Raw genomic sequence first — 27,808 nt, forward strand, 5'->3', positions numbered from 1 at the left:
GAGTCGATTGGCAATAAATATATTTTTGTGACAGGACGCTTCACTTCGCCACTAGTAGTTTTTACGGTTACAACTCGTACCACACCGTCATCACCTGGATGCAGTACCGTAATGCGTCCCATTCTCCAGAGTACAGGAGGAGTGTTTTCTTCCATTAGGATCACAAGAGACCCTATCGCTATTTTGGATGGAGACTGATACTGTCATTTATTCCTTTGCTGCAAGTTGTGTAAATAATCCTTTTTCCATCTGGACCAAAAAAGCTGTATCATGAGCTTCAAGTGATTATATCTAGACGCATGGGTGCTGCGATTATCGGGAACACTATTTTTGGGTACCTACTGCTGGCAGACTGCTGCCGATCAGAAAATGTGCTGGCGGTAAGGGCTCCAAATCATTGGGATCATCCGTGAGGGGAAGTAAGGGACGTGAATTAAGAATACATTCTACTTGTAATAAAATGGTAATAAATTCCTCCTAAGTAAAATTGATATTAGCTATGACACATTTGGGATGATACTTTGTCAATTGAACAGCTGACTCCCACAAACCTCCAGAATGCGAAGAATGGGGAGGGCTATGATGCCACGTTATTTTGTAAATTAGATAATCTTTAATAATGTCAGAGTCTAAGAATTCAAATGATTCATTGAGAATATTCTCGGTACCAATAAAATTAGTTGCATTGTCTGATTAGATGTGACTACATAGTCCACGTCTTGAAACAAATCGTTTGAGCGCGTTAAAAAATCCTTCAGAGGTAAGTTCGCTTACGAGTTCCAAGTGCATAGCCTTTGACGAAAAGCATATTAATATGCATATGTAAGATTTAATAAATTTTTTATTCCTAAATTTATTGTCTTTAATGAGATATGGACCACAGTAATTCACACCAATAATTTTGAAAGGTAGTGATGGGGTTAACCTATTAGAGGGTAAATCGCCCCTTTTGTAGTGACTATTGATGGGTTTAACACGAAAACACGTGTCACATTTACGCAATACCTGTTTTCCGTCCAATGGCCAATACTGTAGGCGTATACTAGAAAGAACCGATTGTGGACCAGCATGCAAATTTTTATGATGTTCATGTCTAATCAATAAGGTTGTGAAATAATGTTTTGCTGGAATCACTACTGGATGTTTATTGGAAAAAGATAAATCAGAATGTACTAACCGTCCGCCTACTCTTATTATTCCACATTCATCCAAAAATGGATTTGAGCAACGTAATTCACTGCGAGAATGAACGGCTTTGTTCCGCTTCAACAATTCCACACAGAATTCTTGACCTGGAACCATTTTGATCACTGTTTGCGTACTCAGGGAAATCTCGTTTAGAGAAAGTTGACCTGTGAGTTTATCAATACACCCTCGACTGGTATTTGTTTTGAATCGAATAATGTATGCAAATACGCGAATCATTTTTGGAAAAGAAGAAAATCGAATCAACATATTATAGGAAATATTAGGCGTAACGAGAAGATTGATATTCTTTACTTCTGGTAAATCTAAAAAATCAAAATCAATACGCTTAGGCCATAAATGAGACTCTGCAGCCAACCAAAAAGGACCGTTCCAGCATAAGGAACAACTACTTATCTGCTAAGGGCTCATTCCTCTTGATATAATATCAGCGGTATTGGATTCAGTTGACACATGAAACCAATTTTTTTTATTAGGAATTTTCTGTATAGTAACGACTCGATTGGATACAAATGTTTTCAAACGACTGGCATCTGCATTTATCCATGCGAGAACTATCGTTGAATTACACCAATAATAAGTGCAATCAATGTTTAATATGATTGATTCTATAACCTGTTGGCATAGCTTTGCAGCTAGAAGGGAACCACATAATTCTAGCCGTGGAATAGTAGCTCCAGCTACAGGAGCAACACGGGACTTGGAACAAGCCAGCTTGACTGAAACATCTCCAAATGAGTTTTTTGGCCTAACATATATGCAACATCCATAAGCTAGTTGTGACGCATCACTAAAAGCATGAATTTGTACATAACAGGCATCCTGTAAAATAATGTGTCTTGAAATCCTGATCGAGTTTACATGGGAAATATTGTTATAAAATTCATACCACAGTTTGAGTGATTCAGAAGGTAATTCTTGATCCCAGTCAATTCGCAATTGCCATAATTTCTGCAAAATGAGCTTAGCAGTTATTATAACTGGTCCAATAAGACCAAGTGGATCAAAGATTTGGGAGATGATAGAAAGTATTCTACGTTTTGTGATGTGCGAATAAATGGGAACCTTGGTTATAAACTGAAAATTGTCATTAACTGTATCCCCTATAATTCCTAACGTTTTCGAAGTTTGATTGTCCTTAATCATGAACTGGATTTTATTAGTTTGTGAGCTACTTTGATGAGTTATTATACGGAGATCGTTGGAAATCCATTGCCTTAGTACAAATTCTGCGCTACCGAGAATTGAATTCACTTCACAAATTAGCGCAAGAGCTTCATCGAAACTATTCGCACCTGAAAGCCAGTCATCCATGTAGAAGTCTAGAATTATTGACTTACTAGCATTAGAATTTTTTTTTTAATTTTCAATCGCTAACTGTTTTAGGCATCGCGTTGTCAAGTAAGAAGCCGGACCTGTACCGTAGGTAACCGTATGCAATTTATAGTGCGCCAGAGGCTTTGAGGGATCAGATCTCAACACTATTCTTTGGATATCTTGGTGATCCGGGTGAACCTTCATTTGTCGATAACTTTTCTCTATATCCGCCGAAAAAACTGTATTATGGATTCTAAATCGCAAAACTATGGAAAAAATATCCACCTGAATTCTGGGTCTAATCATAAGGATATCATTCAAAGATTTACCTGATGATGATTTAGTAGACGCGTCAAAAACAACGCGCAGTTTGGTAGTAAGGGATGTTTCCTTTAATATGGAATGATGGGGTAGATAGTATTTTAAATTGTTATTATTCTTGAATGCAATGGGAGACATGTGTCCAAGACTTGAGTATTCGTCCATGAACTGACAATACTATTCCTTGATGGAACTATTTTTTGCAAACTTACGTTCAAGTGATTGAAATATTTTTATTGCCATCTCTACAGAATCTCTTAGTTCATTATAATCATCACGCAATGGAAACTTCACTATGAATCTGCCAGTTGCATCACGTCTGAAGTTATCAATAAAATGTTTTTCAGATTCAACCTCTTCCTTTGTGAAGCAGATTTGTTTATTAGGGCGTTCCTCAATGAGCCAAAAGGCCTCTAATTGTCTTTGTAACCTTGCAGATTCAGTTATAGATACATTACAAAGAAATGAATCAGAATGACCAAAATGATCATATAGAGGACCACCAATGATCCACCCTAATTTAGTTTGTTGCAGTATAGGCTGATTGTTAACTTTTATTTGACTTGCGCAAAGAATTTCAAAGAATACACTGGAACCTAGTAACATGTCTATTTCCGCACATTCATAAAATAATGGATCTGCAAGAGATATGTGATTAGGAATATGTATTTTTTCTACACCCGTACTCTAACAATACACTTATATGACCATAATCCGTTTCATAATGATATCCATTATGATACAGATTTTTCATAACGATACAGATTATCAACCAATAGAAACCCATAATTTTTCAATATAGAATCCTGTTCCTTTGTTTGTCCTAGATTCTAACCTAAGTAACTAATTGCTTTATTTGTCAAAATCAGTTTTCATATTACCTACCTATATTATCAAAATGTCTGAAAACAGCGATATAGAAGGAATACCATTGACTCCAATATTTTTAAAAGATCAGATTAATTACAGTTGTTATATTCAATATAAATATAATTAGATTCTTTATAGTTTTCATATATCCATGATAATACCATTAAATTTGTGTTAAAAAAAAAAATATGAATTAATTACTGTAAATGTGTTCAATATAATATTTATAGTTTTTCATTATTTATCGGGTTTAGAAAAAATAGCGTATTCAACTCTCATGTAATGGTTATTAATACACTCGCATATACCATACAAAACTCGCCTTCGGCTCGTTTCGTATCCCGGTTAATGCTCGTGTCTTAATAACCATCATTACATGATCGTTGCATAATATACTATTATTCCTATCAAAAGTACGCTGAGGAATATTATCAGTTTTCTTGTTCATGATAAAAAATGATAGATCCATTTGATAACTGTTGTTTTTTTTGACGTGGGAAATCATAATTTCGTATTAATTTTCATGTAACATCTAGAGGGCGCTGCGTACGCTGTCATTATTTATTTGAAATTGCCTTAACTTTTTTGACACTGATTTTTTTTGTACTTTTCGTGAAAAAAACTAATTTCCACACCTTTTCTTAGTAAAAAGATACACTTACTCAACAACGTTGGAGGTAATTGTTTTTGAGATATTTACAATTTTCTATATCGATGCATATTACGATGAATATCTCGAAAACGATCACCTCCAGCGTTGTTGAGGAATCGTACCTTTTTTACTTGGAAAAGGTGTAAGAATTAGGTACTTTAGTTACATTAAAAGTACCAAAAGTTCACTGTCGAAACAGTGAAATAAATAATGACGGCGTACGTAGCACCCTCTAGATGTTACATGAAGACTAATATACGAAATTATAATTTCCCACGTCAAAAAAACTCCGGGTACCAAATTCATGCAAAAAACTAATTTTTTGCATTTCACTAGTTCGGACTTCCATTGTCTACTATATAAAATGATTTGAAATCCCTGAAACAACAACAAAAGAAGAATTAAAAATGAATAGCTGAAAATAACAATTATATTGAGCAACATAAACCTGAAATGAAATAATAGTGAAATAAAATACAAGTAGTTCATTTATTTTATTTTATTTTCTTAGTATAAAGTATTTTAATTCACTATTATATCATTGCAGGTTTATGTTGCTTAATATAATTGTTATTTTCAGCTATTCATTTTTAATTCTTCGTTTTTAGTTGTTTCAGGGATTTCAAATCCTTTTATATAGTAGACAATGGAAGTCCGAACTAGTGAAAATCACTATGAAACATTGTCAATCACCTTCAAACAATCATTTTTTGCAGATGTTATTTTTGAAAGACTAACAAAATTCTATTTCAACACCCTGATCTCCGAAACGATGCAATTCCGGACATGAGATTATATAAACTTTTTTTTAAATTGTCTTAGGAATACGTCACTTGAATATTTTAACGTACAATAGCAAAAATTCAATAGGACAGTTAACATTATCTAAATATTTTTTTACGATGCCTTTTGAAATTCGTTGGTCTCTTCAGGTATGCCAAATGTTGTTCAACACTTAAATTCTCGACAAGATGTTTGAATTACAGAATTACAAGAAGCACTTGAACTTTCATCATCTACGCATCTATTGAGAGGCTAGCATTTGTAAAAAAAACACAAACGAAATCAACTGGATTGTTAAGAGTACACAATACTTTAACGATAATAACGTTAAGGAGAATCGTGTAACGTGCTGTGGTCAACCTTGAAACAGTTTCACCCAAAATACGTGTTACCTACACTAATGTGATCAGTTATGATCGTAATATAATCATCATGTAACCAGGTTAGAAGGCGTGGTCAATTCGCTGTGGTAGCCAAACAAAAGATGAGGCGTTAACAACTGAAACGAATAGCAAAGTTATCAATGATCATTACGTAGAGGTGTATATTATTTGACAAATTGAATCAACTCAACTTTTTTACTTTATCGGAATGTAACGGATGCGTTGAGTTTGTTACAGGCATATTGCACAGGCACAATAAACGCTGTCAGTTGAAAAAGTGAGCCCTGCATTACTTCAAAATGATACTCCTTATTGACCGTGCCTACGACTATGTGGCAAGAACTCCTGATGCACTACGCCACGGTAATCGAAGAAATCAGTGAGCAAAACGTTGACGTTTGATCGAACTTGGCGTGCTTTTTTGTCTTGGATCTCCTGGGCTCTCCCATTGGGACAATTAGACTTTGGTTTCGATGTCATAACCATATATCTATGATTCGTCACCGGTATGACCCTTTTAAGCAAATTTGTATCGCCGTTGACGTCATTCAACAATTCCAACTCCGACGTTTTTTGGTCAAAATTCAGCAATGTTGGAACGAACTTTGCTGCCACACGCCTCATGCCCAAAATTTCCGAAAAAATTGCATAGTATGTACCAACCGATATGCCGAAATCCTCAGCAACTTCTTTAATAGTGATTCGACAATTCTCCATAACGATTGTCTACACTTTCTCAACATTTTCATCGGTTGTTGGTGTGCTGGGACGTCCAAGGCAAGCGTCGTCATTCACATCTTCTCGACCTCCTGTGAAAAGCTTGAACCACTTGTAAACATTTTTCTGACTCAGAGTACAATCACCGTATGCCACTATCAACCCAATCTAACCTAACACTGTCAACACTGTATGCCACTGTCAACACTGTCAAACCAAGGCTCTGAAGTCTTAATGATGTCTGACATCTTCTTCTACTTCCTTTCTTGAGCTATTGATAATGCTGTGATAATTATCCAATTGTTCCAATGACAATTCGTTATGAGAATATAATTGTTTTGAGTGATTGAGCTTTGAAAATACCGATTCTCTTTCTAGCAATAGTTCAACCATTTGAGAAAGCTACTGTGATAGCGAAACATGTGATATATTTTTTGCAATTGAATCAATCAGATTATTTTAGGTATACAAATAGACGTCAACCAGTTATCTCCTTGTTTCGTTTGTTCAGTCACAGACTTTATTTCCATAGTGTAGGGTAACGTGGAATGAGAAGTGAGGGCAGAGAGAGATATCTAGTTCCAGTAATGTTATACATACAATCAGTGGACTTTAAGTATAATTATGAAAGAAGTTTTGAAAGGATCTTTTCTGTACCTGGCTTCGTATAATAATAATAATAATATTTATTTGACTACGTTACATAATACAATATGTTTGTAGCAAGTCATGTTTGGCTTTAAATTTGAAATTTACAAGTTAAAATTTACACAACATTCACAAATTAAAATTTACACAACAATCACATATGTAAAAACTTTGAAAATCAAAAAGAAGTAGTGACTTGTATGTTACCACAAAAATGTGTTCTGAAGTCATCGACAGAATAGAAGCAATGCCTCAACAAATAATTTTTCAGTTTTCTCTTGTATGTGTTCAGAGTGAGTTCTTTGAAATCTTGGGGCAAAATATTGTACAGAGAGTAATCTATGGATTTTTTTTGCGAAAAGTGAAGATGTAAACGATTTAATCTAATGTGATGAGCGTTTCGTGTGTTATGTTCGTGGATATGACCTTGAGAATACGTAGTGGTAATTATATCTGAGTTGAACTATATCTATAAAGATATAGTTCAACTCAGCAATGAACAAACATTACAGTATTATTCGAGTAAATTCAACAAATGTTTCAATTTCGCATATAATTTTGACCTTTGAATAAAATGTTAGTTATTTATATGACTGTTGAATTATAATGAAACTTTAAATTCACTTTCTAAAAGAGGTATCCGGATCAAATATAGAAAAGAAGTTGCCAATAATTTTGCTTGCCACTCTGCCAGAGCAGTCTCGGCAGCTCTATTAAGACATGTAGGTCAGAACATGTCACTACCACATACGGTCTCGGAATTTAACGAAAACTCTGTTTTTTGAAGAAGTGCTAGAACCTGAACTAGTTTCAACAATAACCGAACTAAAAAATAAAAAATCGAGTGGCCTAGACGATATAACAATAAAAATTCTGAGATATGTCATTCCATCTATATCTGAAATTCTATTGAATCTTATGAATCACTCTATAATGGAAGGCGTGTTTCCGAGTGTCTTCAAAACAGCCAAAGTTATTCCTATTCATAAAAAGGGTTCACATGAAGATATAGATAACTATCGCCAAATATCATTACTGAGTATTCCACCTAAAGTTATTGAAAAAATAGTAGCAAATAGAATTATTGCGTTTCTCGAAAAATTCAAGATTCTAACCGATCATCAACATGGTTTCAGAAAAACTAGATCAGTTGAGACTGCTATTGCTAGAAAATTCGAGTTTATTTACAATGAAATCGATAAGGGGAAGTACGTTGTTTCAATATTATTTGACTTGGCTAAGGCGTTTGATTCAGTAAATAGTGACATAATGGTTAGTAAGTTATATAACATTGGCATTAGAGGGTTCCTTCTGGAATGGATAAAATCTTTTATGGAAGACAGGAAAATGGTAGTGACTGTGAATAATGCCGTATCTGATATTCAAGATATTATCCTTGGGGTACCACAGGGGTCCAGTTTAGGCCCACTGCTTTTCTCTATCTATATAAATGATCTTCCGAAGTATATAAAACAAGGTTTCACCATCCTATTCGCAGATGACAGTACCATAACAGTTTCCGGAAATACTTCGGAGGAGCTAGAAAACAACATTAATTCAGTCATGGATGACCTGATTTCTTCGTGTGATAGAAACCAACTAAAACTGAACGAAAGTAAAACAGTACATTTAAGCTTCGCGTTAAGGAAAACAGTGAAACTCAACAATATCCAACTCTCGGAAACAGCCAAACTCCTTGGTATGTTTATAGACAAAACCTTGTCTTGGGAACCCCATATCGATTATGTCTGCAAAAAATTGAATCAAGCGTTATTTGCAATACGACAGATCAAAGACGTGCTTAGTTTAGATGGTATCAGGACTGTTTACTATTCATTGGCGTACTCACATATGGCTCAAAATGTATTAATGTGGGGGCAAAACGTGTTTTTATTGTTCAAAAAAGAATAATTAGAACTATCTTCAATATTGCACCCAGGGGTAGCTGTAGACCTGCTTTCTGCAAGAACAAGATGCTAACGTTACCTTGTATCTATATATATATATATATATATATATATATATATATATATATATATATATATATATATATATATATATATATAAAGCTCTGCTCCATGTGAAAACTAATGTACCCAATCTGAGAGATGAATCGATAGTTCATAACTATGCAACACAAAATAGACATTTATTAACTATCCCAAAACATAAAACATTAAAGATATCATCAACATCAACTCAAGATATTAAAGATTTGCATATTATACCATTCAAAAAACAAATAAAGGAGTTATTAACTAATAAGGGATATTATAGTGTAGAAGAATTCTTAGAACGGGATACAGTGTTATCATGATTATTGCTTTCACTGCATTTCTTTCATCCTAGTTAAAGATAAATTTACTTTATGCATATTTATGTATGTGTATACATATATGTGTGTATGTGTGTTTGTGTTATTTTTTATATATGTATATAGTTGAGTACCTGTTTCAAGTGTCCGATCTATGTTATACTGTGGACCGTTATTGTTTTATATAATTTTCATATTTTTATTTATGACATGTCTTATATCATGTATATGATCGAAAAGACGAATAAAGTTATTATTATTATTATTATTATAAAAGTAAGTTTGGGAATAAAATTTCAATGAATATATCTGAACGACTGTCAAAGTTTTTCCATGAAACGTTGTTGGTAATAAAAATAGACTTTCGTTTGTCTGAAAATATAGCAAATTAACTTTCCATACTAAATATTTTTCTATGAATAATAAAGATTGTTATATTTCAATTTTATTGAAAGTGTTGAATATTTCCAACATTCACTTTAATGCATTCAATTTAAAATTTGGTTTTGTGCAAAACATTCTCAAGCAAGTATCATTTTATTTCATCAATTTTTTAAAAAGCTAATTTCTGACAAAGAACTAAATTTTTTGATGAATTTACTAGTTTGTTGTATTTGAAAACGATTGTTGATTATTTTAATTCGGCGCTGCTATCGAGCGGATTTATCAAGAACTTCAAGTGTTACATATGGCCAATGAACTCCAAACCAAGTTTCATATCATAGTACTTCTTAACTAAAAGATATCGGCATTTTTAGAAGTCATGATTTTCGAAGAAAAAAATTGAAATTAATTTTTATTTCGAAAACGGTAACAGATAGGTATAGGGAAATATCAAGAAAAGTTGTCGGGCAATTGTTGGAGATTCCAAAAATAATATCATATACAGAGTGTTCCATTTGAAAAATCAAAGTTGCTACTGCTTTCTAATAGAAGCGGCAACACCGCATTGTCGAAAATATTATAGTTGGCTAGAGAATGTCCGAATATGCCCTCCATTAAATTTTCAAAGTGATCCGTTGTCTGGTTCACCAGAAACGTCTAATGTGCCATCCACCGTGAATCAGCCTGTATAGTTGGCGTCCAAATAGGAGCTTTTAATTTGGTAACCCTTTTCAGAACTTATAATTAACTTTATATAAAAGATTAAGAATCGACCTGCACCCTTGCCTTCGCAAATCGAGAGGTAGTCATTCCAACTGGACACATGTATCAATTTCATGTATTCAGAAACGAGTGAATGTAAATGATTCAAAGAAGGGTTCCGGATCCCTGTTCCAGAAAATATAATTTTCAAACTATTATTTATATCGAATGCAAAAAGTCAACATCTGGAGCACCTAGTGTATGTTTTATTATATCAATCAATCAAATTATGTTTTATTGTCTAAGGTATACTCTTATTGACGAAGTATTTTTTGATAAAAAAGGCGAAAATATATACAGGGTGTTCCACCAAATACTTGACCCCAGTGTAAGTCAGAAACGGACATGTGATCGAAAATTGCAAATGAAACGTCAAATTTTTTTCTAGACATACTGATTTTGATATGAAAATAATATCCGAAACTTCACCTCCCAATTTTTATATGATACATCAACTAGAAGTATTGTTCACTGACAATATTTCAAAGGTCTGTGAACTAACGTAGAATATTTTAAAGCTTTGTATTTCTCTATACCTTTATGATTTATGTATTATTCATTATGTATTATCCATTGTCTCAAATAGATTTTTTGTTCCCCAGTTTAATTCGAGATACCACATAACCTTTTATTGTGATAACTATAGAAGAAATGTCCTACCAAGGTCGGCTGTCGTAGAAAATACCCTTGCACCAGAACTGTTCCACTTGATTAGTTCAACATAGACATAGACAAACATATGCTCAAACTGAATTTCATGACATTCGAATGTAATTGTCATGTTTCTTGTCTATCTCTCGTTTTGGTACCGAGCACACGGTCTTCTACGGGTAAATTATAGTTCAAACAAATTCGGATGTTTTATTAAGACGTTTCAGATTCCAGCTATTTTGATTCAGGGATTATATTGACGTTTCATTTTTATAAATATCACATCTTTTTTGACTACATTGCATGCTTATATACCAGAATTTAGCATTTCCTGTAATTGGTTGGTTCTATCCGTTGGAAATGAATGACTATCTTCACAAAGTATTTTTGCCGGAATTGGAAAAGTTGATTTTATTGAACCCTGTATGAAAAAAAAACATCAATTGAATACATTAAATATACATGACGTCTATATCACCCTGGTCATGAAGATGTTTGTCCAATGATCTTGAATTGGCGGTTTGCAATTTAGGCACTGCTGACACCATTTGTAACAATTAACGTGACACATTACTTCACTCTTGTATTCATTTTACTAACTTGTGCATTTTTGATGGTAATCATTCTAAAAAAAAACGTGTCGTTAATTGTATCCCGCCTAACAGACAGATAATAAGTAGTAGATAATAATGTAGTAGGTGTTAATGAAACCCTGTCGTTGATTAGTTCTCACTCTCGGTAGTTATTAATTGTGATACGAATATTTATTTAACCGTGTTAATGAAATGTTTATGACAAAGCGTTTTCTTCGTTACACCTCTGTAGGTGTCTACCCACGGACCTCAGCTGAGACCAGTTTAGTCAGTGAGCTAAACTATATACAGGGTGTAATATAATACGTTAAAATATTCAAGTGACGTATTCTTGAAGCAATTCAAAGAAAAAAAAATCTATATAAACTTGTATCCGAAAACGCTTCGTTTCGGAGATACGGGATGTTGAAATTGAATTTTTTTGTTCGCTTTTTGAAAATAACTCTTGCAAAAAATAAGTAATTTGCACGAAATTCTCTACCTGGGGTATTTTTGAAGTAGTAAATCATAATTTCGTATTAATTTTCATGTAACATCTAAAGGGCGCTGCGTACGCTGTCATCATTTAGTTCAAATTGCCCTATCTTTTTTGACAGTAAACTTTTGATACTTCTCATGAAAAAACCTAATTTCCACACCTTTTCCAAGTAAAAAAGGTACACCTCCTCAACAACGCTGAAGGTGATCATTTTGGAGATATTAACAATTTTGTATATCGCTGCATCTTATTTATAGCCAAATTTGATTTCAATAATTTTTGTCACTCTCCGCTTGCAAATTAAGTTAATTAAATCGAGTAGGCGTTGAAAGTTTGTTTATAAAAATAAAAGTTCGCTGTCACATTTTCAACTATCAATTGACAATTTCACAGTTCGGAGTTTATAAAGTGATTTTTTGGTACCATGCCCGACTTTATGAATGCTGAAATGGCTGATATGGTTTTTGCATACGGCTTGGCTGACGGAAATTCAAGCGAGGCCAGACGCATCTATCAGGAAAGGTATCCCCAACGCGTGACTCCTTGTGCAGCAACATTTGCCAATCTTTTCCGGCGACTTTCCGAATCTGGAAGCTTTGAAACAAATTTTGCAGTAGGACGGCCACGAACTACAAGAACTGTAGAATTGGAGGAGGCGGTTATCGAAGAAATTAGTGAACATCCAGAGACAAGTACAAGAAAAATCAGTCAATCTTTAAATGTGAGTCACATGAGAGTTCACAGAATTTTAAAGAAACAGCAATTATTTCCTTATCATATTCAGCGTGTCCAGGCACTTACGCTACGTGATTTCCAACCACGTATCGAATTTGCTCAATGGCTTCAAAGAAAAGTCGAACAACATCCGCAAATTTTATCAAAAATTCTCTTCACAGATGAGGTTAATTTTTCAAGAAATGGTATCATGAACTTCCATAACACATATCCCACATGCGATAACGCAAACTCATTTCCAAGACAGATTCTCTTTTAATGTATGGGTAAGCATAATTTGGGATTATTTAATTGGGCCCTATTTCCTCCCCTTACGTTTGAATGGAGATGCTTACCTACATTTTTTGGAACACGAGCTTCCCCAACTTATGGAAGATGTTCCCATTGGGCTCCGAAATCACTCTTGGTTTATGCACGATGGAGCTCCTGCTCATTTTAGTGTAATATCAAGAAATTTTTTAGACGTAGCATATTCTCAAAGATGGATAGGAAGAGGAGGCATTAAGCATTGGCCCCCGAGGTCACCGGGCCTCAATCTCGTCGATTTTTTTCTTTTGGGGACACCTAAAATCCCTAGTTTATGCTAGCCCCATTGAAAACGAGGAAATGTTGAGGGATCGCATCATAGCTTGCTCCGGGCATTTTTCAACGGGTGCGGAATTCTTTGATGAGGAGAGCAGAAGCTTGTATTACTCTTGAGGGTCGTCACTTTGAACGGTTGTTGTAATAATTGTTTCGTTCAATTTTTATATGTTTATTTCCCTAATAAATAACATAGTACTTTCTAATTGAATAATTAAACCTGACACATTTTTTTAATTTGGATTGAATAAGCAGTTCGATAATGCTCAGTTTAGAAAAAGTCTGTATGGGTATACTGCGTATAAAGTTTGATGAAAATACCTAAAATTGCAAAAAACTTATGACAAAAACCTACCATGTTTATGTTTATAGCTAAGTAATATGCATCGAAATATTAAATTTAAATATCTCGAAAACGATCACCTCCAACGTTGTTGAGGAGGTGTACCTTTTTTACTTGGAAAACGTGTGGGAATTAGGTTTTCTCATAAAAAGTACCAAAAGTTTACGGTCAAAAAAGTTAGGGCAATTTGAAATAAATAATGACAGCATACACAGCGCCCTCTAGATGTTACATGAAAATTAATACGAAATTATGATTTCCCACGTCAAAAATGTCCCGGGTACCGAATTTCGTGCAAATAACTTGTTTTTTGCAAGAGTTATTTTCAATAAGCGAACAAAAAAATTCAATTTCAATACCCCGTATCTCCGAAATGAAGCATTTCCGGACACAAGTTCATATAGACTTTTTTTTCTTAAAATTGTCCCAGGAATACGTCACTTGAATATTTCAACGTACTTACGTTACACCCTGTATATTTTCACTGATGGACGTAAAATTATAGTCCGGTCATATTAGGATTTCACCTCGGAATTGAAGATAGTCAGCTATAAATTTGTATAAACCTTCATTTTGAAACCTTAACACTTGTCTCGAAACATATCTCGTTTCCTATGGCTTTTATGTTATTTGTATTGATTATAAATATTGTAGAGGATTGAATTCTCTGCAACATTTGTTCGAAAAAATTTACAAAATCATTTTCGAGATAGAGGCCAGAGGGCACGCAGTGTTTAACTATTTAGAGCAGAGGTTCTCAACCTTTTTTTATCACAGACCACTTTCAAAATTTTACTGGTTGCAGTGGACCCCTACTATATTTCAATTATATTCCCAAAACTGGACAAAAATGTGAAGGTTGCATCTAACTATGGAAATTTGCGTTAGAGCTGCGTTCCAATCACGAATTAACAATTTTTGAATAAAAAGTGAGAATTAATTAGTTGATTGTTTTGAATTTCGTCAGTTTTGAAGTTGTAAACCTGAAGTTAATAAAAAAATATTGTAACTATTTGTTTAAAATGGTCTGTCACGAAACTTAATGTGACAAACCAAATTCTACGCGGGCGAAACCGCGGGCAATAACTAGTCGACAATAAATTATTCATCAGTACAAAAATAATTTATTTGAATGCATTGAACGAAGTGTGTTTTACCAATCCTCTTGATTCCTCGTTTTCATAGCAACACAGATGATAGCTCGCCGAAGCAAAAAAAAACGTAGTTGTTTTTGCAAGGATTTCTCGAAGGGATAGAGTGTCGGTTAAATTGTGGCAAAGTTGCGTATTTTAAAGACCTATTCAATGATATAAAAAAATCAAATATAGCTCGTTTGGTTCTGGAGATATACAGGAGAAACCAAAAAATCCCAAATTATTTTTTTGCCTATATCTTCTTCATTCACAGACATATTGAAAATCTGTCTACATTTTGCTATTGGCACTTGATGTGGGCTATCAGAATATGTTCATGAATCTTTTATATACGGTGTCATCTGACTTGGGCCACCCCCATCTTTGAATTTTTAAATACGGATCTGTATTTTTTGTTGTAATCTTTGGATCGTAGACGTTTACTTCATACTGAGACATTAAATTTTATTTTATATTTCGGGATGTAATTGGATGAATTATTCCCTTCTAAATTACGGCCCTGGAAATTGGTTGGCTGACTTGAGTAAAAACACAATAGCAATTTTCACGTCTCCCTATATACCGTAGAGGTTTTAGAGAGTTTTTTTTTATTTTTAGGTACTTATTCATATTTATTCATATTTCCATTTTTCTGAGCGTTTTTTACAATGAACTCCGAATACAAAACCTTGTATGATTATCTGAAACATATCTACAAAAAAAATATATTATATGTGTTTTGATGAGCAGAAAAAGAAATGATAGCAATAATAACATCCGAAACGAACACTATAATTGTAATGAAAATTGAAATGAAGTAATTTATATACACAAAAAAATTAATGACGCAATAAATGTTCGAATTGGAGTCCTTCCATTTCGAGACAAATAATGGGCCAATAAGATGGCCTGCAAGATCACCAGATCCTACTATTTTGAACCATTTTCTCTGAGGAACATTGAAAAATAGGATTTAAGCTGGAAGAAAGATAGAAAATGTGGAATAGTCGAGATTGAGGATTTTGAATGATTTCGCAACAATGTAGCAAATAAGTGTATCGAGGCAATATTTAATATGAAAAACCGAGTTCAAAAATGTCTCGAAATGGAAGGACTCCAATTCGGACATTTATTGTGCCATTAACTTTTTTCTGTATATAAATTACTTCATTTCCATTTTTATTACAAGTATAGTGTTCGTTTCGGATGTTATTATTGCTTTCATTTCTTTTTCTGCTTATTGAAACACATATAATATATTTTTGATGTCGATATGTTTCAGATAATCATAAAAAAATTTTATTCGAAGTTCATTGTAGAAAACGCTCAGAGCAATGGAAAAAATATGAAAAGGTACCTAAAAATGAAAAAAAAATTCTCAAGAAACTCTATGGTACATAGGGAGACGTGAAAGTTGCTATTGTGTTTTTATTCAACTCAGTCAACCAATTTCCAGGGCGGTTTCAAAAAGGGAATAATTCACACAATTACAATCAAATATTACCGAAACATCCCGAAATATAAAATTTAATTTAATTTCTCAGTATGAAGTGAACGTCGAAGATACAAAAAATAAAACAGAAAATACAGGTCCGTATTTAAAAATTCAAAGATGGGGGTGGCCCAAATCAGATGACACCCTGTATAAAAGATTCATGGACATATTCTGAGAGCCCACATCAAGTGCCAATAGCGAAATGTGGACAGATTTCCAATATGTCTGCGAATGAAAAAGATATAGGCAAAAAAATAATTCGGGATTTTTTTGTTTTTCCTGTATATCTTCAGAACCAAAAGAACTATATTCGATTTTTTCATTGAATAGGTCTTTGAAATAAGCAACTTTGCCACAATTTAACCGTCACTCTATCTCTTATCGTTTACGAGATCCCCATGTACAGGAACGAATTTGAATAGCCTTGTATATATATGTTCCATTGATAATAAACATATTTCCAAAATTGGAACGTGATAATGTACACGTATAATCGAGAAATTTGTAAATCTTGCAGCAAGTAACAGAATTCCCAATAAATTTGACATTATTTTTAAAAGACTATTTACAAGCTATTTCGGGCTCTATTTTCATCTGTACTGTACAGAGGAATGGAAAATGGTCGAAACTTTGACGAACTCGATGAAACAATTTAATCAATCGCAAATCAAAGTTCTGATAAACCCTTTCGGCAAGTTATCATGTTAACTGAGGCAGAGCATAATGCTGCTGAAATACGTTCAAATTCCGTCATAATTGAAAATAAATATTGGCCAAATCAGATTTTTTCAATTCGTAACGTAACTTGAATACCTAGTGTTAGGAAATACTAGATTAGTCTAATTGAAATTGTGCAAATTTGAAAGCATGGGTCTCTATCGGTTTCAAATTGAATATTAATAATCAGATTTTATTCTAAAGTTCGTTAATTCATCGTGAGATGAAAAATAATCTCCTTAAGGAATGAAAGTTATGAATTCCTCGTTGACTATAAGAAATGAAAATATGAGAATGAAAATTCTTATATTCGGGTAGCAATCATTTGCTTTCTGAAGTGAGGAAAAACTCAACTCCCGCTCTGTTTGAGATTGGTTATTATGTTAATGGTGTTTGTTCACCTCAATTTTTAACACCCGAACAAATTCGACCGTGAGAAATAAAACACTTATTATTTCACTTGTTTTGACACCATGACCATGTTACGGTGCCTGGCCTACAAATTTGGTGGTCATCCAGTCAATAAACAAACTATTTCCGTATTGTCTGTAATTTCAAAAAAAAATAACATTACGATACTTTGTACAAATTTGGTTTGAAGTAATTGTTGATATCGATTTCATAATATAATTTCGTTTCATAGGAACTTGATTCAACTCAATATAAAGATATTGCAGAGAAAAACAAGCAGTATTGTTATATTGATCTGGTATTGTACCGTTTTCTCACTGTTTTCTTGATTTAAAGTGAGAAAGTGGTATTTGTGCCCAGTTGAAATGACTAGCTCTTGTTTTGCGGAGGCAAGGAGCAGGTCAGTTCTTGATTTTTCATAGAAATTGAATCATTAGTGCTGAAAAGGGATACCAAAGCCCTTATTCCTACGCCATCTACAGATATTCGAGAAAGTACTGTACTCTTTTTCAACCCTTGTAACTGTAGACCAACTCGGTTACACTGGAATACGAGACACTTCAAGCAGGCCGTAGCGAAAAGAAATACCAGTGGGGAAGGTAATCCAAATTTTTCCAAACCCACCAGCAAAATTTCCCAACTTTCGAAAAAATGAAAGCCGAAGGGTTAGTTAATACTATAATATTATATTGATTTTCTTACCTACCTATCCAAAGATTGGCTGAATGCATATGTCCATTAGGGTATGTACAAACAAAAATAAATTTTGATAATTATGAAAAATTATGGGAATTATTCTGCTTTGGACCAAGGTTCTTGGTCTTCCACCATATCCACCATGTATAGGAATATTCAATAGAAATGAAAGGAACAACATTTGAATAATATTGTGCTTATTGTTTTCTACTATTATTCTTTCTATTTTCACGGCCCGAAATTTCACAACTTTTCCAAGTCGAAAAAACAGCGAAAAGTTCGAAATTTTGTAAAATTGTCACTTCAAAATTTGTGGACTGTTCAGGACTGTTCTCTTACTTGGGAGAAATTAAACTTTTTTGAAGTTTTCAAACAACTCAGAATTTCAAAGTATGGGGTCTCCAAGTTATGCATGTTGGGAAATCCCAACCTTCTCCCGGTTCTTTCCATTTTCTTGTTACCTATCCTTTTCTTTTCTCATTTTTATTTTTATGATTTTCATTCATTTTTTTACTATTATTTTTTTTATCTTCACGACCCAAAAGTTCCCAACTTTTTCCCAAGTCGAAAAAGCAGGGGGGAGGCTCCCCCCATCCACCCCTATGGCGACGGCCCAGACTTCAAGCATACCAACAAAACAAGGATTGCGGTTCACTTGACAAGGTTTGAATGAGATGAATGCATGAATAATGAATGAATTAAAATAATAAATAATTATCAGAGTTTAAACTAAATTTTAACTACAAAAAGAAATCAGAGTGTCAAAGTTCCGAAATTTTCCACACTTTCCAATGAATGCTTCAATAGGAGAAATAGCAAAATACAGGGTTTCATTATTTCGGACTTCCATTGTGTCATATTATATAAATTGATTTGAAATCCCTAAAAGAACAAATAAAAACGAAGAATTAAAAATGAATAGCTGAATTTAAATAATAGTGAAATTAAATACAAGTGAAAATAGAACATTTCAACAGAAAATGAAAATAAAAATGGAAATATAACAGATTCCAAGCCAAGTTACTTCACTACGTTTCGATTGTTAGTATCCACAATCGTCTTTGGGTGATGACTAGACTAATTCCTCCGAGAGATGACAATTTATGGGTCTGAATCGTAGTCCGCGTTTTCACCTGGTTTTCGTGAGGCTGCTACGGTTAATGTTTCCGGATCTGAAGCAGGTTCTAATGTTGTATTCAATTCTTCTTATCTTATCCGATAATCCTCTGATGTAGGGAAGCGCAAGCACTGGTTGTGGCGGCTTCTCTTCCTTGCGAGGCTCCTGCTATCTTTTAGCCAAAGTCTGTTCCACTATCACTTTGGAGTAGCCGTTCCGTTGAGGAATTGCATTTACCGGATACCTTGTGAGTGCGGAAAATCCTATATCAGTGCAACTAAGAGGCCATTGAATCTTCGCATTACCGAGCACAAGACAAGAAATACACACAGCGGGGGGAAACCAGCTAATCAGGAATAGCAGAGCATGCTTGGACCCACCAACAAAACATCGAGTGGTCCCAAGCTGAGATCATAAACAAGGAGGAACATTGGTTTAGAAGGAAATTCAAAGAAGCCGCATACATGTTGTCCAACAATGTATTCAGTCAAGCTAGAGTAGAGATAGGCAACATATGAAAACCCATGTACAAGCAAAAAATGGCCATCTCCCGCCAAACGGTCATCTCCCACTAAACCGTTGAGGCGAAAAAAGGAAAGTGGAGATAAGTGAAAGTACTCGACTGACGTATAAATAGTTATCTCTCGTAGGAATTAGTCCAGTCATCACCCGAAGACGATTGTGGATTGTTCTATTTTTACTTGTTTTTCATTTCACTACCATTTCATTTCAGGTTTTTTTGGTCAATATATTTGTTATTTTCAGCTATTAATTTTTAATTCTTCTTTTTTATTTGTTCTTTCAGGGATTTCGAATCATTTAATATAATATCAGACAATGGAAGTCAGAAATAATAAAATTCATCATGAAACATTGTCAATAACCTTCAAACAAACGTTAAACGTGCATTAAACCCTGTGATTTAATGCACTGAACTCAAGAACTCCTGAATTTCACTAGTTCGGACTTCCATTGTCTACTATATAAAATGATTTGAAATCCCTGAAACAAGTAAAAAAGAATAATTAAAAAAGAATAGTTGAAAATAACAATTATATTAAGCAACAATAAACCTGAAATGAAATGATAGTGAAATAACCTACAAGTAAAAATATAATAATTGAATAAATAAAAATTAAAGGAATGCAAAAAAGAAAATAATAAAAAATAAAAAAGTGTAGAGATTCCAAGTCACGTTAGTTCACGACGTTTAGATTGTTGGTATCTACAATCGTCTTCGGGTGATGACTGGACTAATTCCTCCGAGAGATGACTATTTTATAGGTCGTTGAAATACTTTCACTTTCTCTACTTTCCATTTTCCGCTTCACTGATTCCGTGAGAGATGACCGATTTGGCGGGAGTTGGCCATTTTCCGTTTGATGATGGGTTTCCATATGTTTCGTATATCTACGCTGGCCTGGCTGAATACGTTGTTGGACAACATGTATGCGGCTTCCTTAAATTTTCTCCTGAACCAATGTTCCTCTCTGTGCAAGATCTCAGCTTGAGACCACTCCATGTTGTGTTGATGGGTCCAAACATGGTCTGCTATTCCTGATTTGCTGGTTTCTCCTCGCTGTGTGTGCTTCTTGTGCTCGGCAATGCGAACATTCAATGGCCTCTTAGTTTCACCAATATAGGATTTTCCGCACTCACAGGGTATCCGGTAAATGCAATTCTTGGAATCGCAGTCCGCGTTTTGGGGCCTGGTTTTCGTGAGGCTGCTACGGATAGTGTTACCGGATCTGAAACAGGTTCTAAAGTTGTACTTGGAACCAATTCTTCTTATCCTCTCCGATAATCCTCTGATGTAGGGAAGTGCAAGCACTGGTTGTGACGGCTTCTCTTCCTTGCGAGGCTCCTGCTGTCTTTTAGCCAAAGTCTTTTCTACCATCGCTTTGGAGTATCCATTCCGCTGAAGATCATTTTTGATGATATCTAGTTCCTTCTCGAGACCTTCCTTTGTATTACAGAGCCCAAAAGCACGGTCTAATAGAGTCTTGATGATTCCTCTTTTTGTCGATTGATCGTGGTTGGATTCGTGGTTCAGATACTGTCCCGTATGAGTGGGTTTTCGGTATACAGATGTTTCCCACTTAGTGTCGGTCCTCTTCACCAAAACGTCTAAGAATGGTAATTCATTGTGAAAGTGATGGAAGGTCTCACGCTGTTGATGTGTTTCAGAAAGGCGTCTAGTTCAGTATTCCCATGGTTCCATATTATGAAGGTGTCGTCAACATATCTCAACCAGACTCGAGGTTTCTTGTGGGCTTCTTCAATGGCCAGAGTTTCAAACCACTCCATATATATGTTGGCTATGACTGGTGAAAGTGGCGATCCCATTGGTAGTCCTTCAACTTGTGTAAAGAATTCGTCCTTCAGTTGGAAATAACAGTTTCGTACACAGCATCCTAGTAATTCCATAATTACTTCTATAGGTAGATTCGTTCTCTCTTTCAGGTTCCCGTCTTCGGATAGCTTTCTCTGTATGATTTGGAGTGCTTCTTCGACCGGAACGTTGGTGTAAAGGCTTTCCATGTCGAAACTAATTAGTTGATCTTCCTGTGTGCGAACTACTAGGGTCAATTGAAGTCACACAGGAAGATCAACTAATTAGTTTCGACGTAGAAAGCCTTTACACCAACGTTCCGGTCGAAGAAGCACTCCAAATCATACAGAGAAAGCTATCCGAAGACGGGAACCTGAAAGAGAGAACGAATCTACCTATAGAAGTAATTATGGAATTACTAGGATGCTGTGTACGAAACTGTTATTTCTAACTGAAGGACGAATTCTTTACACAAGATGAAGGACTACCAATGGGATCGCCACTTTCACCAGTCATAGCCAACATATATATGGAGTGGTTTGAAACTCTGGCCATTGAAGAAGCCCACAAGAAACCTCGAGTATGGTTGAGATATGTTGACGACACCTTCATAATATGGAACCATGGGAATACTGAACTAGACGCCTTTCTGAAACACATCAACAGCGTGAGACCTTCCATCACTTTCACAATGGAGAAGGAAATCTACAATGAATTACCATTCTTAGACGTTTTGGTGAAGAGGACCGACACTAAGTGGGAAACATCTGTATACCGAAAACCCACTCATACGGGACAGTATCTGAACCACGAATCCAACCACCATCAATCGACAAAAAGAGGAATCATCAAGACTCTATTAGACCGTGCTTTTGGGCTCTGTAATACAAAGGAAGGTCTCGAGAAGGAACTAGATGTCATCAAAAATGATCTTCAGCGGAATGGATACTCCAAAGCGATAGTAGAAAAGACTTTGGCTAAAAGACAGCAGGAGCCTCGCAAGGAAGAGAAGCCATCACAACCAGTGCTTGCACTTCCCTACATCAGAGGATTATCGGAGAGGATAAGAAGAATTGGTTCCAAGTACAACATTAGAACCTGTTTCAGATCCGGTAACACTATCCGTAGCAGCCTCACGAAAACCAGGCCCCCAAACGCGGACTGCGATTCCAAGAATTGCATTTACCGGATACCCTGTGAGTGCGGAAAATCCTATATTGGTGAAACTAAGAGGCCATTGAATGTTCGCATTGCCGAGCACAAGAAGCACACACAGCGAGGAGAACCCAGCAAATCAGGAATAGCAGACCATGTTTGGACCCATCAACACAACATCGAGTGGTCCCAAGCTGAGATCTTGCACAGAGAGGAACATTGGTTCAGGAGAAAATTTAAGGAAGCCGCATACATGTTGTCCAACAACGTATTCAGCCAGGCCAGCGTAGATATACGAAACATATGGAAACCCATCATCAAACGGAAAATGGCCAACTCCCGCCAAATCGGTCATCTCTCACGGAATCAGTGAAGCGGAAAATGGAAAGTAGAGAAAGTGAAAGTATTTCAACGACCTATAAAATAGTCATCTCTCGGAGGAATCAGTCCAGTCATCCCCCGAAGACGATTGTAGATACCAACAATCGAAACGTCGTGAACTAACGTAACTTGGAATCTCTACACTTTTTTATTTTTTATTATTTTCTTTTTTGCATTCCTTTAATTTTTATTTATTCAATTATTATATTTTTACTTGTAGGTTATTTCACTATCATTTCATTTCAGGTTTATTGTTGCTTAATATAATTGTTATTTTCAACTATTCTTTTTTAATTATTCTTTTTTACTTGTTTCAGGGATTTCAAATCATTTTATATAGTAGACAATGGAAGTCCGAACTAGTGAAATTCATCACGAAACATTGTCAATCACCTTCAAACAATCAAGAACTCCTGATAGAAATCCTATTTCTAGAAACTATCAAGATTAGGTTAGGTCAAAAGTGACTGGGTCTATTCGATCCTCCACCGCAACCCACAAGAGTTCATTGTAGCTCACACCTATTGATACTCGACTAAATAAACCCAGCTTCTCAACGAAGCCAATTAGTTTCTATGATAAGTGGTCTTTCAGGTCAGATGGTAAGAGTACGGCTCTGCCAAAGTCTGCTCTGCAGTCTCCAGAATAATAAGAATAGATGATACTCAAAAATTGTCACCTAAATCACCGTTGTCAGGCGAAACCAGGAATTGGTTCAAAGATCAGGCAATGCTACCACCTAGTACATCCGTTCCTTCATAAGTAGAGTCCCCCGATTCTATATATGCCATTACTGAAAGTAGAGATATCTATGACTGTACCCCAGTTCTCACTCTACTTTATTCACTATGAAAAACAAGTCTACGAGTGAACAAAAGAAGCAGAGTAGTTGTTGTCAATTTGTAAACCTAACTGTAAAATGAATAAAATCAATCAATATAAACAATATGGAGTCTGAATAGGTTTCAGCATTCTGATTTTGATTGTTTAGGAGTACTGCTGCAGACTGTTCTGGGGAACCCCAGATCTGCGAAAATAGTAAATATAAATTTGAATAATTGGTATTTTATAATCTACAAGAAAGAATTCGCAAAATCTGTTTTTTGTGTTCAGATTGTCTGGCAAACAAAGTGGAAGAATGAAATGTTACATTTCAAGTGACACAATCATCAGCTCTATTGAAATATGTAGGAATACACAGGGTGTCTCAAACAATGGTTTTTCACCATTAACTATTGATATCTCATTTGAAGAAATACGCTTTACATCGTTGAGTTCTACGTTAAAAAGTTCTTCGGAAATGTTTTCCTAGAGACAAGTAATGGCAACTTTTCGAAAATACACATTTTCGAAAAACATGTTGTAACTCAGAAACGATGATAGATATCGATATGCAGTTTTCACCATTGAGTTTGTCATGAAATTTACTCTCAGACACAGGCCATCAGTTTTTATCTATTCAGTTTGGAAACATGAGTTTCTCTTTAAAAATGTACTGTACAGTACAAACTTACGGATGTATATGAGAATTCAAAAAAGGAAGATCTGTATGAAACAAAGCTTTCTACTGGAATTACTCATGAATTTATAAAAATAGCTGATGCGTTTTCAAATATTTCATCAGCATCATAGGTAAATGATCGGCCTATGATGAAACATGAACACTACTGAATTCAATATTCCTATTTTCTGAAGGACCTAACAGTCTTCATTGTCAGTTCGTTTTTCTATCTGATAAAAAAGTCTTTCAGTGAGAGAAAATTCTCAGCAGCTTTCAAGATTTTCATAATGCACCCTACATAAAACTGGAGATGAAAAATTTTACTAATCATGGCCCATACAACTTTTTCAAAAATAAAAAAAAATTGATTTTAGATTTTGTCAATCTATGTCTGATGTAATTTCACAATTAACGAGTAAGATAAATAAATCCACAAACATAATCATTATATATATTTGCCAAATTGGCGAAAGATTTTTATGCGTTTAACTGATCTGAACTGTTATCACTGGAAAAATATGTTTCAGAAATATTCTTCATAACTCATTGGAGAGCCGCTCTTCCAACAGGTGACAAAGTATCAGAATAGCGGAAGTTGATTTTTACGTACCAAAGAGGATTTTTCTCCCGCTAAATCAAGAGACTGAGTTATTTAAAGAAGCATTACTTCCTCTTGAAGAATTATAGTTTTTTCTTAATATTAAAAGAGTTTTTCCTCATACATAATAGCATCTGAAATAACGAAATTCAAATCATTGCAATAAAGTATGAAAAGGACAGGCCCTGTGACTGTTCCTTGAGGTATTACCATACTTGAAATTTCATTTCCAAAAATTAATTTGGCTTCACCTTTACATCAATATTATCACCTATTTCACAGGAGTATTATTCATTCAATAAAATCTAATGGTCGACACAATAGTAATACCCTTCTGAGATCGCATGTAATTTAAACTCACCTGTGATATTTATAATTTCTCAGTTGACTGAACGACTTCTCACAATCCTCGCACTTATAAAGTTTCTCTTTAGGACGTCTTTTATTCGTCAGTCTACCGTCCATGTCTTCTTCGCCATCAATACTGCAAGAATGATCTGAGCCAATGTCTTTCGAAGGCAATCGGATTTTTTCTTTCGCTCCTTCAAAATCGATCAAGGTGACACTTTTTGATAGGGCTATATCCGCTTGTATGGGATTCTGTTTTGCTTCGTTTAGATTATTCACGATTTCAGGTTTCTTTCGAGTACCAACCACTTCTAGATTTGGTGGTTTGAGAGACTGCGAAAGAACTTCTGGTGATATGGTATTCAAGTCGACAATATTTTCCACCTTCTTCAATTTTGTTCCCAGGTTTAGTGGCCTGCAGCTTTCCATAATAGTCGTGGAAGAATTATCTGGTGATCGGGATACGGTACAAGTTGAACCGTTGTGTACATTTCTAATAGCGTATAGTTCTGTATTATAGCCCTTCGATGAACTGGGGTTACGTAGGTTTTGAAAACTCGGGCTCACGCTGGTTGTTTTGTAATGATCTGATGATGTTTTCATTTGTATGTTATTGTTGGAATCGTTTTCTGGTGTTTCATGGTGGATTGGCGAAGAAATCTGCAAGAAATCAAAGGTATTTTGTAAGCACCACAGTAACTGTATCCAGGAAAGAAGAAAAATACAAGAACCAATCTCTTAGCAATATAGTTCTGAATATATTATAAGTGAAATTAAGTTAATTGAATATTATAAAATCTTCGAATTACGATTTCATTATACATGGTGGGGCACCGAAAACGAAACAGATCGAATATCTTCAAAACACATATGTTTTGAAAAAAATGAAAAAACACGTCGATTTATAATCCAAGCGGGACATCTTCCTATCATAACCTCAACTGTCGTACCTCTTCCCCCACCCCTCGGTGACTATCACCCAAATAATTTGAATAGGAAAGTAGTGTGACAATTCGTTAAGAAGGTAATTTCATAAGGAATTCACCCATATCAATTTTAGCTACCTAACTTTCGATTTTGGCACCATTCTTGAGGGAAAAAAACTGTTCCGTATTCCAAATTATGATACTTCATTCGCAAGCTAATTTGACATAAATTCGGTGACAATGCATTATGGAGTTTTTCTAGGGGAAAAAACAACATGCCGACTTCACAATGGCGGACGAGATTTGCAATTATGGTCCTATTTGACTCAAAATTGATAAGTGGTGGTTTTAAGGGTCAGAAATTATGAAATGTTTTTCAAGATGGTGGCTCCAAAATGGCGAACGAAATTTGTAATTATGAATCGATTTAACCCGACATCGAAAACGAATTCTTCAAAACACATGTGTTGTCAGCATAATGCAAAAACACGTCAATTTTAAATCCAGAAGGGGACAAATCCTATCGTTACCTCAACTGTTATACTTCTCTCCCCACCCTTTGTTCACTCATACAATTTGATTAGGGAAAGTACTAAGGGTGACACAGCATTGAAAAGGTAATTCAGACATGTGAGTGTTCGCTACTCAACTTTTCATTTTGGCGCTCTATTAGAGGAAAAACAACTGTTTCGTTTTTCAATTCACATTTTATTTGAAACGTAATGTGAACAATTCACGAAAAAAGAAAGAAGAACAATCAAAGAACATCATTTTTCAATTGTTTTCCTTTTTTCGTGGCACTGAACATCTTCTGGCTATCTGTCAGAAAATCCAATTAAGAGAAACCAAAGCACGCTCACTAATAATATTATGAAATCAGTGTCAAATATTAGCTTCGTAGTTAATACGTTTGGGACAACGGAAGCATCAACTCGGGTACTGCGACCGTTACCAAACCGCCTTTGATAATGTCTACCTCAGTAGTACTCGAAACGTCAGACTTTAAACCTGGACACCACAGTCAAAAAACCCGGAAAATAGCTTTCACAGCTGTATTGTTGTATACAATAGAATATACAAGGTGTCAATTCAAAAAAATACATTCTATCCAAATGAAATTCAAACTAACTTTGAAGAATTAATTACCTACTACACTTAATTGTTATTGATAAGGCCAATTCAGACATAGCTCCATAAACAATAGCAGTTTCTGGGGAATAAAAAAGGTAAAAAAGATCAGGAATAATGACTTTCATAGT

The 27,808-nt window shown here is 34.8% G+C and overlaps 1 protein-coding gene across 2 annotated transcripts in view; it reads right to left on the bottom strand.

Moving 5' to 3' along the window:
• LOC111502736 (uncharacterized) overlaps nt 1–27,808 on the bottom strand; it is a 199,537-nt gene that overhangs the window by 24,737 nt on the left and 146,992 nt on the right. For both annotated transcript variants that reach the window (XM_023156893.2, XM_074183695.1), the window contains one exon: nt 25,637–26,283. In XM_023156893.2, coding sequence (XP_023012661.2) covers nt 25,637–26,283 — 647 coding nt within the window. The remainder of the gene's footprint in view (nt 1–25,636; nt 26,284–27,808) is intronic.

The sequence above is a fragment of the Leptinotarsa decemlineata genome, unplaced genomic scaffold (assembly GCF_025532065.1).
Source record: "Leptinotarsa decemlineata unplaced genomic scaffold, Ldec_3_MD MMD2_tig00026340_RagTag_RagTag, whole genome shotgun sequence".
In the NCBI taxonomy this organism is placed as follows: Eukaryota; Metazoa; Arthropoda; class Insecta; order Coleoptera; family Chrysomelidae; genus Leptinotarsa; species Leptinotarsa decemlineata.